Raw genomic sequence first — 18,068 nt, 5'->3', positions numbered from 1 at the left:
CTAAGAATAGAGAATGCATGCTACTAACATTTCTCAGTGGTACCGCGAATGTTGCTGCCATGACAAATAGAATATCTAGTGTGATCACACCACTCTCTTGAGGTTGCCGTTGGTGGGCTCATCAGTGTGTGGTGGTGCAGTCACAACAAACTAGCTGCAACAACACATGCGCCAAATTGTTGACGAAGGTAATAGCGTGCGTGTGTGAAATCATGGTAACAATTTTAACGCCTATCGAGGGGAATTTGTTTTGATATTTTCCGAAAGTCCGTATTAATATCTGCGCAGTACTTTGTGTGTGCAATCAACTAGTTTTCTATTATTTCGTTTCATTTCTGGTTGTAAATCGGGTTACGGAAGGAAGCGTACTGGTAGATGATATTTTACACCGCTAAAAGGAAAGAACCTGTTTGCGAAGTGGATGAGAGTTATTCCGCGGAAAGATAAGTAATTGGCAGCCAAAATCATAATACGTTATCTACATTTTTCGGCAGATTTAATTAACATAAAGGTGAACTGTTTCGTTGTGAACGGTAAAAACGTGTCAAGTGGAAATTAAAAGCAGGAGCGGTGCCTCATATTTTTCCAAATTTACCAAAATACCTATCCACTGAGGTCAAATCATGAAAGGCACCCAGTAGGAAAGGAATGAAGAAAGTATCAAGAGAATAAGGTATAAGAATTACAATGTGAGTGAAGCAGTGATGGCAACAGTGAGCGGTAAGGTTCAAGGTCAGCCTAGTTGTAGTCAAATTCACTGTCAGTCTAGTTCTCTTACCGATGCCAAAAATACAGTCATGTCTCTCAAAAAGTGACTAAACAAAGCAATTTGTAATTTAATGCTAGCTAAATGTCTCTTTCCTCAGTCAAAGCTAGGATCAGGGGTGTATTTTCCTTGCATGCAAGACATTCGCTGCATGTGTTATGATAGCGCAAAGAACTGTCTGAAGTATGATTTTAGGTTGTTTCAAGGCAAGTATTATTAATTTAATCTCTCAGAAATTCAAGAGTTCCGCACAACTGCACTAGTTACGTTGCCTGACTACGTGTGGTGCTGGTGTAGTCTGGCCATCTAATCCACTGTAGAAAGAAAGACAGCAAATGGAGGAGTTAAGGACGTAATGCATTCAATCTTAAAATTGCATTCAGAGGTAGACATAGTTCTGAAACCCTCCGCATGATGTCACTGCACTTGACTCTTTGTCACCATTTACGTGCTACCCCCTGCCGTCTGTCAGCAACTTCGGAGAAAGTCGGAATGTCCAAGGTATGAACGTAACGGTCGAGCGGCAAGCACGGATTACCCGCTGGCGAGATGAGCTCTCTTCGGTACGGATCCCATGTGGCTGCTCCATTTTCCAAGCCTGGCCTTACGACGATAGCCAGCCGAAAGTTTTGTGGAGGTTTTTTTTAATTTTTATTTATACTCTGCTGCTGTTAATCCATTCAAATATTTGCCAGTATTTCTCTACCTTGTTCCAATGCACAGGCAGACGGTCCTTTCAGTCAGCTGAACTTGGTGAAAATAAAAATGCGTACCAGACTCCACGCGAGAACTGCTTCATACTTCACGCCAAAAGCGCACTTAGAAGTGTTACCAAGACCTGTTACACATAATTATGAATTATCTGAAAGTGCCTTGAGTAAGAGAGGAACCTCAGCTGCATATTCATGTTCCAAATACAACTACACCAGAAGAGGAACCTGAGTCTTCTCATTTATTAGGTATTTTGCAGTTATTCATTAATTTAATGTTTCAATATTCCCCTCATGTAGACTTACTTCACAAAATTTTCATGCAGTGATATTTTAATCCGTCCGCCTCTGTGGTGTAGTGGTTAGTGTGATTAGCTGCCACCCCCGGAAGCCCGGGTTTGATTCCCAGCTCTGCCACGAAATTGGAAAAGTGGTGTGAGGGCTGGAACGGGGTCCACACAGCCTCGGGAGGTCAACTGAGTAAGAGGTGGGTTCGATTCCCATCTCAGCCATCCTGGAAGTGGTTTTCCACTTCTCCTCCAGGCAAATGCCGGGATGGAACCGAACTTAAGGCCACGGCCACTTGCTTCCCTCTTCCTTGTCTATCCCTTCCAATCTTCCCATCCCCCGCAAGGCCCCTGTTCAGCATAACAGGTGAGGCCGCCTGGGTGCGGTTGTATTCCCAACCCAGTGCCTGAATCTCCAGGACACTGCCCTTGAGGCGGTAGAGGTGGGATCCCTCGCTGAGTCCGAGGGAAAATCCGACCTTGGAGGGTAAACAGATAAAGAAGAAAGAAGAAGACATTTTAACCCAATTAGTGACTTCATGATAATTGGCAACGCTGAATCTAGTATCTCCCCAAGGTGAGCAAAGACTACCCAACATACACTTAAACTGAGCAAACAGATCTATTCAATTTACAGTAGTATTGTTTTCTTGCATAAATAAATAAGAAAATAACACAAATATTAGGTAATACCACCCTAGTCTTAAGAGTGAGAAAAAAATCATTCCATTCGACTGAGCACAATTTATAGGCTAATCTAATAGAAATGTTAGGGCATATAAGGTGGAATAAAAACATTTAAACCGGGCGAGTTGGCCGTGCGGTTAGGGGTGCACACAGCTGTGAGCTTGCATCCGGGAGATAGTGGGTGCGAGCCGCACGGTCGGCAGCCCTGAAGATAGTTTTCTGTAGTTTCCCATTTTCACACCAGGCAAATGGGGTTGTACCTTAATTAACGCCACAGCCACTTCCTTCCAACTCCTAGCCCTTTTCTATCCTATCGTCGCCATAAGACCTATTTGTGTTGGTGCGACGTAAAGCAAGTTGTAAAATGAAAAAATAAAAAGCATATAACGCAGGATGTCATTTCATCAGGTAAAAAGGGCATTATTCATATTCCTTAAATCACGCTAAATACAAATAAAATCAATTTGAAAATATATGTAAGTACCAGGCTGTATAGCCATTGCGCCTGAAAATAATGGTATGTGACAATGTTGTCGAAGTACTGACATACGGCACATATATAATTATGAACAATAATTCTTTGATAGAAATTTGCACAACACTGAACCTTAGATAATTAAACCTTACAGGTCAGAGTTCTAACCTGAAATATTTTACACGATTTTTCTGGGCACCACACAATGATTGCAAGCAATGTTCATTTTTTTTGTGATTTTCCTAAAGAGCAATTCAGTAAATTGATCGAAGTCTGTGGAAAATATTTTGATATTGTACGATTTAAATTGAGCACAATATTCAATTCTGAACACTTGAAAGATAAGACTGGCACAAATCCAGAAGTTCCTATTGACCACTATTCCTGAATATTGTATCTACAATTTTTTGAAGAAAGAAAGAAAGAAAGAAAATAAATAATAAATAAATAAATAAATATATAAATAAATAAATAAATAAATAAATAGAGAAGGATCATCGTGTTGAGATGAAAGCATGTGAGGAGTTCTACATTGACATCACCAAGGAATTCTGAAGAAATAATCGTAGGGTCGAATTCACCTACATGTAATTAGGGCGAGTAGAATTGGAATTTACTAAATTGCTACTGCATGGTTACTAGTTGCATGCCTCCGTGGGGGATTCAGGATACGCCACTGGCTAGGATTAATTTCCTACAGGGGTAGATTTAGAACACGGAATTTTTTTTAAGTATGTAAAGCACAATATTGCTTTAGCTTTTTGTAATGTTGCATTTTATCTCACGTGTTCTCTTATTAAAGTCCAAAGATATTTCTCTGTGGGGAGTGAATGTTACTTCCAATTCTCTGACTGTATAAGTCTAAACATCTGACCGTGTAACGTTGGTGATTGACTCCACTAGCGCCGCTCTGCAGGAACGCGCTTGAACTCTCTGAGTGACCTCACTAGGAATAGTATTCGTCATGTTGCTGTATCACCCTCAATAGTATTTATACCATTCAGAGAAAAAATTTGTTACTTTTTGGTCATCTGATAAGGCACAATACCTTTACCACAAACATGACTAAAGAAAACAAGAGGTAGACCAAGAAAAATGTTGGCAGACAAAATAACGCATACAAAAGGCAGTAAGAACTATCAAGAATTGAAAAAAAAGAGAGAGAAGAGAAACATAGTTGCATCGACAAGGCATGGCCTTGAGAAGATAAAGATGAGCAGAATATCGATAATTCATAGTGGCATCACTGACCTACAGTCCACAAACTCAAATCAAGGAACTTACCTCTATTTATTACTACTAATTAATAGGCATTGTTCTAATGTCAATATATCTGTTTACTTACAAAGTGTTCATCATTGTGCATAGATTATTGTTAATTTTAAGATATCACTTGATTCCTATACTGTTGGCATATTTCATAATATGTAACTGAGCAGTCTTAGGAAGCTAATTAAATAAATGAATGAATGAATGAATGAATGAATGAATGAATGAATGAATATGTATAACTCAGACACCAACATCAGAAATCTTCACTCATTAACCAGTGACTACTTGACTGGAATATCCTGGGGTACAGCAGCAAAAACAATTAAAACTACACCTTTATCTCTGTGTTATGCTTCAGGTGAATATGCCAGCCCGGTGCAATATAATTCTATTCATGCTAAACAAGTAGATTTTGTTCTTAACGAGTCATGTAGACTTATTGGATGCCTGAAACCTACACTGAGGGAAAAACTAAATTATTTCACTGGAATTGCTCCTCCAGAGATCGGGCGTGAAGCAACTGCATACAGAGAAAGGCATAAGGTTACTGCCTTTAAACAAAATAAACTTGTGTCCTCATCCCAAGGAGGTGCAGCTCTTTTCAGGCACACCCCCAATGGAGGTGAGCTGGATATGCCACTTCAACCACATACCAGCACTCCTGCCATTCTTAAAATTTCTGGTAGTACCGGGAATCAAACCCAGGCCCCCGAGGATGGCAATTAATGACACTAACCGCTACGCTACGGAGGCTGACACTACCTCAAATGAACATTCATTATAGAGTCATCCTCCTCCTCTTTCAAGACTAATATGCAGGAAAAGTTTCTTGAGAGCAACAGATAATATTGGTCAATAGAAATCTTCGATTATCTCTGTGAAAGACGAGATCTGAACACCACTGGACAAACCTTCAGAATATTTAGCTGCCAGTTTCACTGAAGAATGGCCGGCGTGGAAAACTATGAATAGGCTCAGAACAGGGGTCGCAAGGTCAAATTGGCAGAAATGGGGTAACACCACATCAACCTTTTGCGACTGTGGAGTTCACCAAACAATAGAGCACTTATACCAATGCAGACTATGTCCTGCGAGATGTAACAATGATGATCTGATATCTGCAAGCTATGAAGCTATATGAAAAAAATGAAAACCTACAACCTGTTTTCCAGTCAGTGACTGGGTCAGGGATGGAAAGAACAAAGCCCCCATCTTGCGGTGAGGATAGGAATTGTGCCGGCTGCCAAAACCTGTCGCACTCCTCTGGGGCAATGATTAATGAATGATAGATGAAATGAAATTATATTGGAGTGTGTTGCTGGAATGAAATATGGCAGGGAAAACTGGAGTACCCAGGGAAAAACCTGTCTCATCTCCGCTTTGTCCAGCACAAATCTCACATGGAGTACCGGGATTTGTGAGAGGCCGGCACGCTTTTGTCTGAGCTATGGAGGCATTTTTGAAGCAATAGTGATTGCTAAATATTGGGGTAAAGTTATTTAGATTGTCATCTTTGTTTGATGATGACTGTTGTTTTAAGGGGCCTAACATCAAAGGTCATCGGCCCCAAATCTTTGTCTTTTATCTCCTCTGTCTTAACTATATATAAGTATTATTAGGTATTATATATATAGACAGTGCAATGTGATGCTTTTGACACAAATAAATAATACTTGACTGCTGCTGCATCACCCTGAAGGATCCTGGATTTGATTTACCCAGAAGGCTGTGGGCTAGGCTGAATAGAATTTGGATTGGCCATGGTATATGCAAGGATGCATTCCACAAGTGGAGCAAGTTGCCATCTCCTGAGCGAGATTGTGGTGCTGAGAGACAGACTATCCAACATATTGTATAAATGTGTTCCCTGAGGGCTTACCATGGTAACCCTGGAGATACTGTCAATACAGTACGATATCTGACTCAAACTTTGATAGTAATATAAGAATTGTGTATATATTTGTGTATACGCTGATGTGTCATTCCATGTCATACGATTAATAATAATAATAATAATAATAATAATAATAATAATAATAATAATAATAATGATATACATCCTTTATTGAAACACAAAGAAAAAAGTATCGCCTGAATGGGCATTCATTTTTACTATATTCACTGAAGATTTTGTTCCTTTGTGGCACGTCGTTAGATGATACTTAGTACACCTTTGATAACACAGTAGGCCTACACATACGCATTTGTCACCTAGACAGTGGAATGTTCTGGTTGAACATCTTAGGGTAAAAACCAAGAATGGCAAGTCTCGTTATTATGTGCCTTTGATCTTTATTTTTGTTGGTACACGTTCTGTCCATCATGGCGTCAGTTATAAAAGTCTTAAACTATTTCTTTTCTCTTTGCTTGTCTACATTCTAATAGGTCTGTAGATGGTCCTGTAGCCGGCAACGAAAATTGCATCCCAAGGTCCTCTATGTAGTATCTGTGTCTGAAGAGTTTTTTTTTTTTTTTTGTTTGTTTTAATGTTGTCAATCTTATGTTAATTTTAAGGACACTTCCTCTAGAGCATTACTTTGTCATTTTATGTATTTTTCATCTAAACAGAGTTATGTGGCTGAAGATGTTGATAATATACGAAATATGTACCACTTTTAACCATTAAACTGCCTTAAGCAATTCACTGTATCGACTAGGTGGAAAATAAATAAATACTTAGTTGTGCAGCTTGTAGGTACGGTTTGAGTAACAGATACCACATTCCTAGCTACAAACATCAGTCGTGATACACAATGCGAGCTCTCAAAATCAATACATATTCATTTTCAAACTGTTCATCATGCAGTACACAGTAAATGTGTAAATAATGTACAATTGACCACTTTGAAACTTCACGACAGCACCTCAATTTGCAAGTGTCATCGTGGACGGAACAGATTGTCAAGCCTTGAAACGAGACTTCTCGTCAGACGACCATAGTAGAAGGATTCTTTCGCTAGCTCGTAAACTAATCTTGTAGGGGCCATTTTTCCAACTTTTAGGGCACATTTTAAGAAACCTGACTTGGACACACACTGTTCTTTCGAGATCATTGATCGTGAGGTGATCCCATATTATTTATATACCATATGTCGCAATGGATGAGATGGACGTATGGAGTAGTGTCAAAGCTGTAGTAAGAGATAGGGCTGTTAGGTTTTTGATCTTATAGATGGCTCTGATGGCTTTTGCTGACCTCTCTTGTATATAATAGCTGAATGATCTTGCTGAAGTCTGGAGGGTTATACCCAGATAATTAAATTTGTTCACTGTGATTAATGGTTCATTGTACAACGTGAGAGTGTCTTTATAAGAGTAGATTTTCCGCCTTTCCTAAATGTCATTTGAACTTCTTTCTTAAGGTTAATTTCAGTGTTTTTTCATTTACCCATTTTTCTAGTTCTATCACTGTTCTTTGTAATTTCAGTTTGTATGAGGAACCTAATACCATGTTGTCTGCTTAGAGTAAGAAAGTCTTACTTGGGGTGCCCTGAATTATACTGATGTCTACCGTGGCAATACTGAATAAAATTAGACTTAAAGGATCACCCTGCAGAACTCCATTTGTCTGCCTGATGGGACTTGATCTGGTTTTGCTGTTGTCAATTTCTATAAGGCTGTATGCCAAGATGTGTTCCAAAAGAGTTGTTATCGGATGAAATTCATTGGACAAACTTTTTATCTTCTGTATTAGTAATTCCCAATGTATCAAGTCGAATGCTTTCGTGTAATCCACAAATACTGTAAAGTATTCCCCTTTGGGTTTTTTAATGTTTCTTTTATTTCATTTAGTAGGAAGTCACCGGTGCTTTTTCCGGGTATAAAGCCAAAATTGGCAATCTGCAATTTGTGTTATCGGTTTAGTTTTGCTGTGAAGAGCTTCATGAATATTTTGAAGATTATGTTCTCCAGTGCAATCACTCTACATAAATAATAATAATAATAATAATAATAATAATAATAATAATAATAATAATAATAATTTGTGGAATAGAATACGTAGGCCTATTATTAGCCATACCTTTGTTAGCACACTACTGGACTCACGTAGTTTCAGCAACTGTTTGGCTCAGGCGAATAACGCACGTACAGTTCCCAGAAAGTATGGGATTCCTGGCTTGTTGAACACGGCCTTGGCCAACACAGTAGCTGGAAAGACCCACTACACATATGGACAATTCATATTCTACTCACCTGGCAGCTGAAGGGACATTAAAATACTATCCCTGTCAAAAAAGGGGGGGTGTGTTGATTTGTTTATAAACTAAAGACCTCCTCGAACTAACTGATGACACTTTATTTTGAAACAGGAGTAGATGTTATTGGAAATAACAAACAACAGTTTACTGAGCATTATAAATCAGCATTTGTATATTCTTACTTCATCAATTTGCATCTATTTACAACACTGCATTTTTGTGTCTAAATAGGATACAGCTTGCTAGAATTAAACAGTAGTACACTACAGATAAAATGATGGTCTGAAATGTCTCTGAACTATTTTTGTTGTTGCTTCACTTAGGAATTTGGGACACATTATATGTGTGTTTTAAAATATGGTTTTTTTACTGGGCGAGTTGGCTGTGCGGTTAGAGGCATGTAGCTGTGAGCTTGCATCCGGGAGATAGTGGGTTCGAACCCCATTGTCGGCAGCCCTGAAGATGGTTTTCTGTGTTTTCCCATTTTCACACCAGGTATATGCTGGGGCTGTACCATACTGAAGGCCATGGCCGCTTCCTTCCCATTCCTATGCCTTTCCTATCTCATAGTCGCCATAAGACCTATCTGTGTCAGTCCGACGTAAAGCAAATAGCAAAAATAAATTCACTTAAAGTTCCCAAGAAAACTGCAAGCCATTCATGTCAAATAATTAAAGCATCAACTGATTTATTAAAATAATTTTGGATTGATGGCAATACCTTCCAATTCTTCTCTTACTATTTTCTATTTCTAATTCAATTTTACTGCTGTTCATAATTACAGAAAACTATATCTTGACAGTTAAATAGACAATGCATTTTACACTCAACGGTATTAACATGAAAAGGATAATATCAAATAACATAGTGAATGTTTTCATAATACCTGATTTCATCCACAAACTGAGGAACTGCTAATGATGATGCCTTCCGAAGAATTGGTCGATTAGTTGACTGCGACTCTTTCATTGCCTTCATATTAGCTTGAGCTAGGTCACTAGACACTGGTGTAAAGAGCAATACCTGTAAGAGTGCAGCAGAAATATTTATCTTGAGAGAACACATTATTTCGAGTACCAATGAAATATAACACCACTAAACAGAGTTTGACATATATAACACCATGAGACCTAGAATCAACTACCACCTACAACATCAACAACCTGCAGCTGGGAAATTAAGTTGGCGGCAGCAGCAGCAGCTGGGCCATTTTATCACACTAAACTGCTATTCTTATCCATGTGAAATGCTGACATGCCAAGTTTGGGAAAAACACAGCGCGTCATTACCAAGGTTCGCTAGTATGTAAGTAATAAGAGAGTGTGACTGGAAACTGCAATGCGGGGCAAGTTCCTGTGAGGTGATAAGTTTACTGAAAATGTAAAACAATATTCAGAGGTCTTTTCAAATTGTGAAATGTCTGGTTCTGTGACTAACTGGTTAACATGATGGTCTTTGGCCATGGAATTCCAAGTTCAGTTTCCAGCAAGGTCAGAGATTTTAACCTTCACTGGTTATTTCCTCTTGTTTCAGGACTGGGTGTTTGTGCTGTTTTCAACACTAGATTTCAACTCAGGTAGGGCCCCAAGCTCATAGACTCATAGGTTGCCTATGAGCACCAACTCAAAAAGATCTGTTCCAGATCTCTCCAGAGGCTACACATTATTATTATTATTATTATTATTATTATTATTATTATTATTATTATTATTATTATACCGGGAGGTACACCTCTACGCAGCGCATTAAAAATGAGTGCCTAAAAGAACTCCTCTATCAATCAAATGTGAAACCAATAATACAACAAGTTAGAACTTGAATCTGAAGACGTCACTACCAAAATATTATGTAATTTTGTTTATTGCGCAGTTGCCTAACCTGAGTGAATTTCTCCTTGTTTTGTTTGACATTCATCAAGAAGTTTGGACATTTTTACCACAGATGACACCACTAAAAACTATGATCATGCACCCTGGTGCGAAGTGAAAGATCCTATTATTTAAAGAAGTTTTGTATTTCTAGGTTTTTTTTCACTAATTGATGTTCCTTTATTTTTGGGTTACCAATATTTACCTTTTCTCTCTGCCAGTTTTGAATCCAACCAATTAATTTTCCACCTATCACAGGCTTCTTCTCCGATTCTCAGTGTTACTTTGGAAACCTACCAATAAAATTCAGAGGGTGTGTCTTGGTTAATCGTGAATGATCTCGGACCTTCCCTGAGGGTTTATAAACTGCGGCTTTTCTCGTTTCTTGGCCATTTGATCGTCATCTTACCAAGTGTGTGTCAAAGCAGAAGCAGATGTCAGCAGTACATCTACAAGGTAATGGCCACATAACATCTTTCTTTCTTGCTAACTCCGCAGTTTAACCCGAGGGAAAGGTCCAAATCATTAACTATGTAACCTGCTTTTCTAAAAATGTAACTTCTGCCAGCTAATGTAAAAAGTTTCATAACATTTTTGACTAAAATGGGGGATAGAGAGTGATGTACCCTCTCCAGCTCCCCTTCATCTTGGTTTGAGGTGGCTACATTTTGTAACTGTTTTACTTCCTTTCCGTAATGCATTAATTTACCCTTATACGAGTCACCTTCGTGGTTTGGGAATAGCCCGTTTCATCGGCCTAGTGCCCTTTAGGTTTTAAGTCTTCATATCTAGGAGTGCAAGTATTCGCCTCCATTCATTTTGTTTTTGGGCCATTTATTTAACTGTTATTCTTTCTCCATGAAGGCCCAGTAGGTTGGGTATTAAATACCCCTGTATAATCATTTTCCAATTGTAAGTTGTGCCTTGAAAGGCCAGGAATTGTAAGTTGATGTTGCTTTGAGTAGGCAGTATGGCACCGAGAGCCTGTTAGCTCTTTTTCAAATTTTGTAATTATAAAGAGTGCCTCTAGAAGGCTAGAAATTGTATTTCGGGAGCAAGTGCTCCATGAATTAGGGGATTTCTGCCCTTGACTAAATAATTCTTCTTCCATTTGTGAAACTGTAAAACTAGGGGCTTAAAGCCCAAAGTGTTAAGGTTCTGAATATTGGATATTTCCTAATCTGGTTTCTGGATTGGCATTGTACCTGATTGTTATTTTTCCCTTGTGGACATTTGTTAAGTTTGTTTTTTTAAATGAAAGAAATATAACCTTTGTTAAAGTTTTAAATTAACTTTGATATCGTAGTTAGACCCATTCACCCCAGCACCTTCTTTCACCTCTTTCTGCTCCACGGGTACCCCCGGAACAATTATTATTATTATTATTATTATTATTATTATTATTATTATTATTAACACACTGGCTGCTGGAGCGGTACATTGTACCAGTGAATGAGTTTCTCGTGAGACCAAGGGGGTACCAAGTACCACTGACAGGTGGTGTTATACGACTTTCCCTGCCGGGCTGGCATACTGCTGAGCTGTTGACTTTGCTATGCTAGCGTACGACTATAGCTTCACAGCAACTCCTGGTGTTTGGTTTCCAAATTATAGCTTTTATTTTTTATTAGCAATTTGTGAGTATTTGTCCAACTGGTTTAGCCATGCTCTTTGATGTGCCAGGTTAGCTAACTCACAAGCTTGGGATTTGGGAGATAGTGGGTTTGATTCCTAATGTCGGGAAACCTGTCAATGGTTTTCTGTGGTTATGCTTACCTTATCAATAGGCCACTTTGATTCCATCTAAATCCTTGCACCTATACCTAGGAATTTCTCTGACCTGATACCTGATGCTCAACCCAATAAATTTAGCAGGAATATGAACATATGTCTAAAAAAGATTTAAATAATGAATTGAACACCATTCAGAATATTGCTAAATTTAATGGCTTTACCAACTCTTTCATAAACCATATTATTAACAAATGAAAACACCGTCCCAAAAACCACGTTAACAAATGATAAAATCACAGCCACTGCATTTTCCACTTTTACTTTCACTCAAGACGCTTATAAAGCCACCAATGTTCTTAAAAAACACAACATGAAAATATCTTTTAGAACCAATAAAAAATCTTGATATATTACACAACTCATTAAATAAATCTAATGCTTTTTCTAAATCTGGAGTACGTATACAGATTCAAATGTAACAACTGTAGCTCTTCGTACGTCGGACAGACTGGACGTAACTTTAATATCAGATACTCTGAACATGTTAACGTCATAAAATATAACAGATTCTCTGCAATAGGACAACACATACAAGACTCTACTCATAATTTCACCAAAATTGAACAGGACATGGAAATACTTAAAATTATTAACAAAGGCCCCCTTCTAAACACAACTGAAAATGGTTTTATTCACCTTGACCAATACTTCAACCCTAATTTCAATTTAAACAACATTTCTGAAGAACCCAATATTCTATTCGACTTTCTCATTCTTATTTTCAAAAATGCTGAATTTTCAAACCCAAATTAGATTTTCCATGCCTTAGACAGTTCTTACCCACATTTTCTACCTCCAATAACCCATCCTCCTGCCCTACCTTAAACTACTACTCCTTTATTTCCCTGTCCCATCTTTTCCTTTCTTCTTTCTTCATTTCATTTCATTTCATTTCATTTCCTGCTATATTAATCATCTCCTATTTAATTCTATTCTATTACAAAAAAAAAAACCCACTGTCTTCTATTAACATCTTTGTTTTTTCTCTTTTTCTTTTCCACATTGAACTGTGTATTATATTATCACTTACGACTCATAATATTACAACATTTAAATTTAATTTTATACTTTACGCCATGTCAAGAACTATTTGAGCTCTTATCTTCAGGAAATCACACACTGCTTAAATGTGTTTCCCATTTGTTCTAATATTGCGCTATTTAACTTTTCTCTTTTCACAATTGTTTTGATTTGTTCTAATATTGCGCTATTTAACTTTTCTCTTTTCACAATTGTTTTGATGTCAACTGTTCTTCATCTCCATCTTCAAGAATCTGACATTTGAGATTCTATAAACATTAATATATATTTCTATCGTCACAAATATATTAAACCGTATTGTATGATTTCGTGATTTCGCGCCTATCAAAGTTTGCAGTCCTGATCCTTGAACTATTTCATCGAGTTTCATAAACACTTAGAAGCACAGTGCCGGTCAGCACATATGTTCTGCTGCTCTTCAAGAACTTGCTTCTGGCTTCATCTAAGTGACTGGTCCTCAAATTCAGGTTTTTAGTGACTTTTCAACACGCAGTGCTAACCCCTAAATTATTATAGTGCTTCATGAACTGCATTTGCTCTTGTTTTCCCGTGCACTGTTTTTATATTTTATGTGATCAGCTGCTGATGACCCAGAACAGTTGGTCGAAACTGGTACCGCATGTAATTAACTAGGAATGTAAAATACATCTCTATTTCTACTTTTATGGAATAGGTTGATCCATTATTTATCTTATATCAATTTAATTATGTACCCCTCTTATATTACTTCATTATTATTATTTATTAATTTTGATCTTAAACCTATACTGTCATTGAACTCAAACTTTGCCTCAACGTACTGTAACAGATATGGCCAAACCATCATAGTTGCCCTTATCACATTTTATCTTGAATGGTGGCAATACCAAACTGCTGCCTATGAGTGTCATTTTGGATGTAATCCTGGAGGAAGAAGCCCATTGTCCAGCGAACCATGCACATTTCCATTGCATGAAGTAGGCTTTTGTTAGTTTTGACCATAGGACAGAATCCCCTGCCATATAATGCCACTGGACGTACAACAGTTCAGTAGATGTTTGACTTTAGGTGGATTAGCATTTCGTAGTCACACGAAGTACTTGTGACCTTCCTCTACTTCAACCATATTGCTCTGACTTGCGCTCTATCACCACCATCGATTCCACCCTCACCCTGCAGGACAATTAGCTGGACTTGTTTCCAAATAGTCTGTTTTTACAGCATTAAGATGAAGCCCAAACTGCGAAAGGCAATTGGTCCATAACTGTACATGTCAGTAGAGCCAAAATATGCATTCATATGCACCCTAAATTTGTTTAAACGGGTTCAGGGACCCATATTCACACTTAGCTTTCAGATTTCAGGTATAGTGAGCTCAGGAAATAAGTGAATTTTCCTTCATATTCGAACCATAATAATCACTTATAGTGCTCATAAAGTCAAAATGAAATACTGGTTCCTTAAAAGGTGGTAGATTATTTCGAAATTCCAAACTAATATTGAACAATTGAGGGACAAAACTATCTTGCATTAATTCAAGTCGTTGGTTATACATTCATCCAGGCATAATTTACTACACTCTTTGGCAGCCACTAATATGAAGAGACTCATTAAGAAATCCATCAAATGAGCATCAGTTACAGCTTCGTCAAATCAAGAACTGTATGTCCTCACAACTTCAGTATCACTGACATATTGCAATTATAATCCTGTATTTTCCAAACTCTCACACTTTTCAAGAATTGAAAGAGATCTTCTGCATTCCTTTTCACACACATATTTGTCACTTTTCCCTTAATATTTCCATCAATGTTATCTCTATAAACTTGAAGAGTTAAATGTAAAATTCCATTCACTCAGAATGACTGCCTGCATGTTTCTACATTGTTGCCTGTTAACTTAAAGATGGAATTTGAAACTATTACGCTTGTGAACTACACAGTTCAAAACATTTGGGGCAACATGTTTTTGAACATATCATGCTCCACAAAACAATACTTCACACCCAGGTATATTACCAACAAACCTTTATTCTTTACCGTTGAAGTATACAAAACTACATTGATGGATTCGCATTCATTTTCAGAACACAAACGGAAATGTACAAATAGGGGCAAAAACAAAGTGATAACAGTCCTCCAGAGTGAATTTTTATCACAGTTGGAGAGCTTCAGTACGAAGTATGTCCTGCATGAGCATTTATCACAGCTTGGCACCTACGTGACATGCTCCGTATAAGTCGATGGAGGTCACGTTGCAGTATCAGATCCCATTCTTCAATGAGAGCCTGTTCAAGGTCTTGGAGAGTCTGTGGTGAAACAGGATGCCCACAAACACTTCTGTCAAGCCTATCCTACACATGCTCAATGGGAATAAGGTTGGGACTCACTGCTGGCCATTCCATCTCTTGAATGTCCAGTTCTCGCAAGACAGCTCCGGTGATGCGCACTACATGAACTCTGGCATTGTTGTGCATAAGTACAAATTCAGGGCCAACATCGTATGCAGCAACGAATACATGCTGTAGCAGTATCTGCTCGATGTACCCCGCAGCGGTAAGATTACCACTGACGACAAGATCCGTACGGCCATCAATACTGATGCCACTCCACACCATCACAGAACCTTGTCCGAATCGGTCGTCTTCCTGGACAACATTTGGCATGTACTGCTCACCATGGCGTCTCCATACACGTTGACGTCCATCATGCTGTGTCAGGGGAAATCTGGACTCGTCTGTGAACAACACAGGTCTCCACTGGCAAAGTTGCCAGTTGATGTGGGTACGGGCAAACAGAAGGCGAGCTGCACAATGTTGCTGCGTTAAATGGGGCACTCGAACGGGACGTCTCGACTTCTCTTAACCTGTTCCTTACTGTCTGGTCAGACACTGTGACTGCAGTGACCTTCCTGAGGTCTTGTTGCAGTTCTCTGGCAGTTGCTGAATGATGCCGCAATGCACAAGTGGTCAGATATCGATCATCCTGTGGGGTTACCATGCACCCACGACCTTTTCCAGCCCTCCTTGTGAACTGGCCCGTCTCATTGTAGTAATTCCAACTGACAGAGAGACATTGAGATCCACAGCAACATGACGAAAAGTCCATCCTTCCTAGATCAAAGTGACGGCCCTTGCGACTTGAACCTTGTTAAGATGTCTCATGGGATGTGCTGGTTTACGTAAAACGTGCTCAAATGACCGCAGTAGTCTGTGTACCTTGCAACGACGCACAGACGCAGCACTATTCACTTTGTTTTGAGGGGTCACCTGACAGTTTAATGCATGGCTATGCCAACAGATGGAGTATAACTTCGATTTGACATACCCTGAATAACTAAGGTTTCAAGGTATGCTGTATGACCATTGGAACCCTATCTACCACAATAACGTTCACATACCAGACATTATAAAACATGTTCCCCTAATTTTTTGAACTGTGTATTAGAACATTCAAAAAATCAAATAGTGCTTAAAATAATAAAAACCATAACAATGTCTCATATCAATCTAACATACTATATTACAGAATGTTACTTGTTCATGAGATGTTTCGACACTTTATTATACTATGAAACAGGATAGTGCTAATATGAAAAATCATATTACCTTACTCCCAACAGCAACAGTAAGAATGTGTGATCCATCTTCTTTGGAGACCCAATCCAACTGAACCAAGTGCTTTTGTGTTAGAGGACATGTATTACCACATTCAATAATAGATTTTCGTAGTGACTGTAGTGTACTGAAACTAGGCACAGCAGTTAAACCTGAAAGAAAAATATTTATATATTTTTTATGTCACACCGATAGAGACAGGTCTTACGGCAACTATGGAATAGGACAGGGCTAGGACTGGAAAGGATGCGACCATGGCCTTAAGGTACAGCCCCAACATATGCTTGGTGTTAAAATGGGAAAAAACAGGAAATCACCCTCAGGACTGTCAACTGTGGTGTTTGAACCCACTATCTCCGGAATGCAAACTGACAGCTACATGATCCAAACAGCGTAGCCACTCACTCAGTACAAAAATTTCTGAATTATAAAGAAATAATTTAGAAAAGGGATTTATGTGCAAGCAGGAAACCTGCTACAAATTCATAAAAGCAGCAAAATTTCCACTTCAATAAACAGTAAAATAAAATGTTGAATAGTGGAGCAGTCAAGGTACACGAGCATTTGTGATACAACATGAAAGCTCATATCTAGAAGAATATGGGTTAATTGTATTAATTTCTTGTTTTGAATAAAATAAATTGGAGGTAAGGATGCATGAGTTTGCATTCTTATGTGGTGGTGGTGGTGGTGGTTATTTTAAGAGGCAGTACAACTAGATAACCATCCTCTATTAACACTAATTAGAGCTGAAAAAATGGAAGGGATCAGGCACTTTGAAAAAAGAAGGTATCAGCCAAAGAAGAGCAAGACCACGAAGGGCATGAAAATGAAAGACTACCTATGCCTTGAATGCTCTATACTGTTGGGATCAGAAAGCCTGAATCTTCGGGAAAAGAATCACAAATCAAGAACTACAAAAACACATGTTTTTCACCCACCTATTCAGAACATAGTGTCCACAGAAATGTTCTCTCAAGTTTCCCCGACTTTCTCCGACCTACTAAGAGAAATTTCCCCGACTCACGAAAACTGAGCAGCAAGTTAATTCGCCGAACAGAATGTTTTACAAGGAACAAGAAAAGGAAATCCCAGCCTCCGCCATTCCTATAGCAGGCCTAATTCTCTCTGCACTTCCTTTTTTTCAATTATTTATGGAAAAACAATTTCATTGCTAGACACTTCATATATATAAAAAAATTGTTTAAACATGCAGGCCTAACATATACCTTTATCTTATTTCCAAGGAACAATGTACAACTACCTTATTAATAGAGTAATTCAAATACGAAAATAAAATGATTTTACCACAGCAATCTAATACTGTTTCATTAACTTCTGTTTCTTATGCAGGCAAATATAATAATTCCAATT

The 18,068-nt window shown here is 38.3% G+C and overlaps 1 protein-coding gene across 2 annotated transcripts in view; it reads right to left on the bottom strand.

The window, feature by feature from the left end:
* Rbcn-3A (Rabconnectin-3A) overlaps window positions 1-18,068 on the bottom strand; it is a 732,274-nt gene that overhangs the window by 467,640 nt on the left and 246,566 nt on the right. For both annotated transcript variants that reach the window (XM_067136957.2, XM_067136958.2), the window contains exons 22-23: window positions 16,686-16,846; window positions 9,283-9,419 (exon numbers count right to left, since the gene is read on the bottom strand). In XM_067136957.2, the coding sequence (XP_066993058.2) occupies window positions 9,283-9,419; window positions 16,686-16,846 (298 nt within the window). The remainder of the gene's footprint in view (window positions 1-9,282; window positions 9,420-16,685; window positions 16,847-18,068) is intronic.

Source organism: Anabrus simplex, chromosome 1 (assembly GCF_040414725.1).
Source record: "Anabrus simplex isolate iqAnaSimp1 chromosome 1, ASM4041472v1, whole genome shotgun sequence".
In the NCBI taxonomy this organism is placed as follows: domain Eukaryota; kingdom Metazoa; phylum Arthropoda; class Insecta; order Orthoptera; family Tettigoniidae; genus Anabrus; species Anabrus simplex.
Note: the sequence above shows the minus strand (reverse complement) of the source record. Positions and strands in the feature narration are given on the sequence as shown.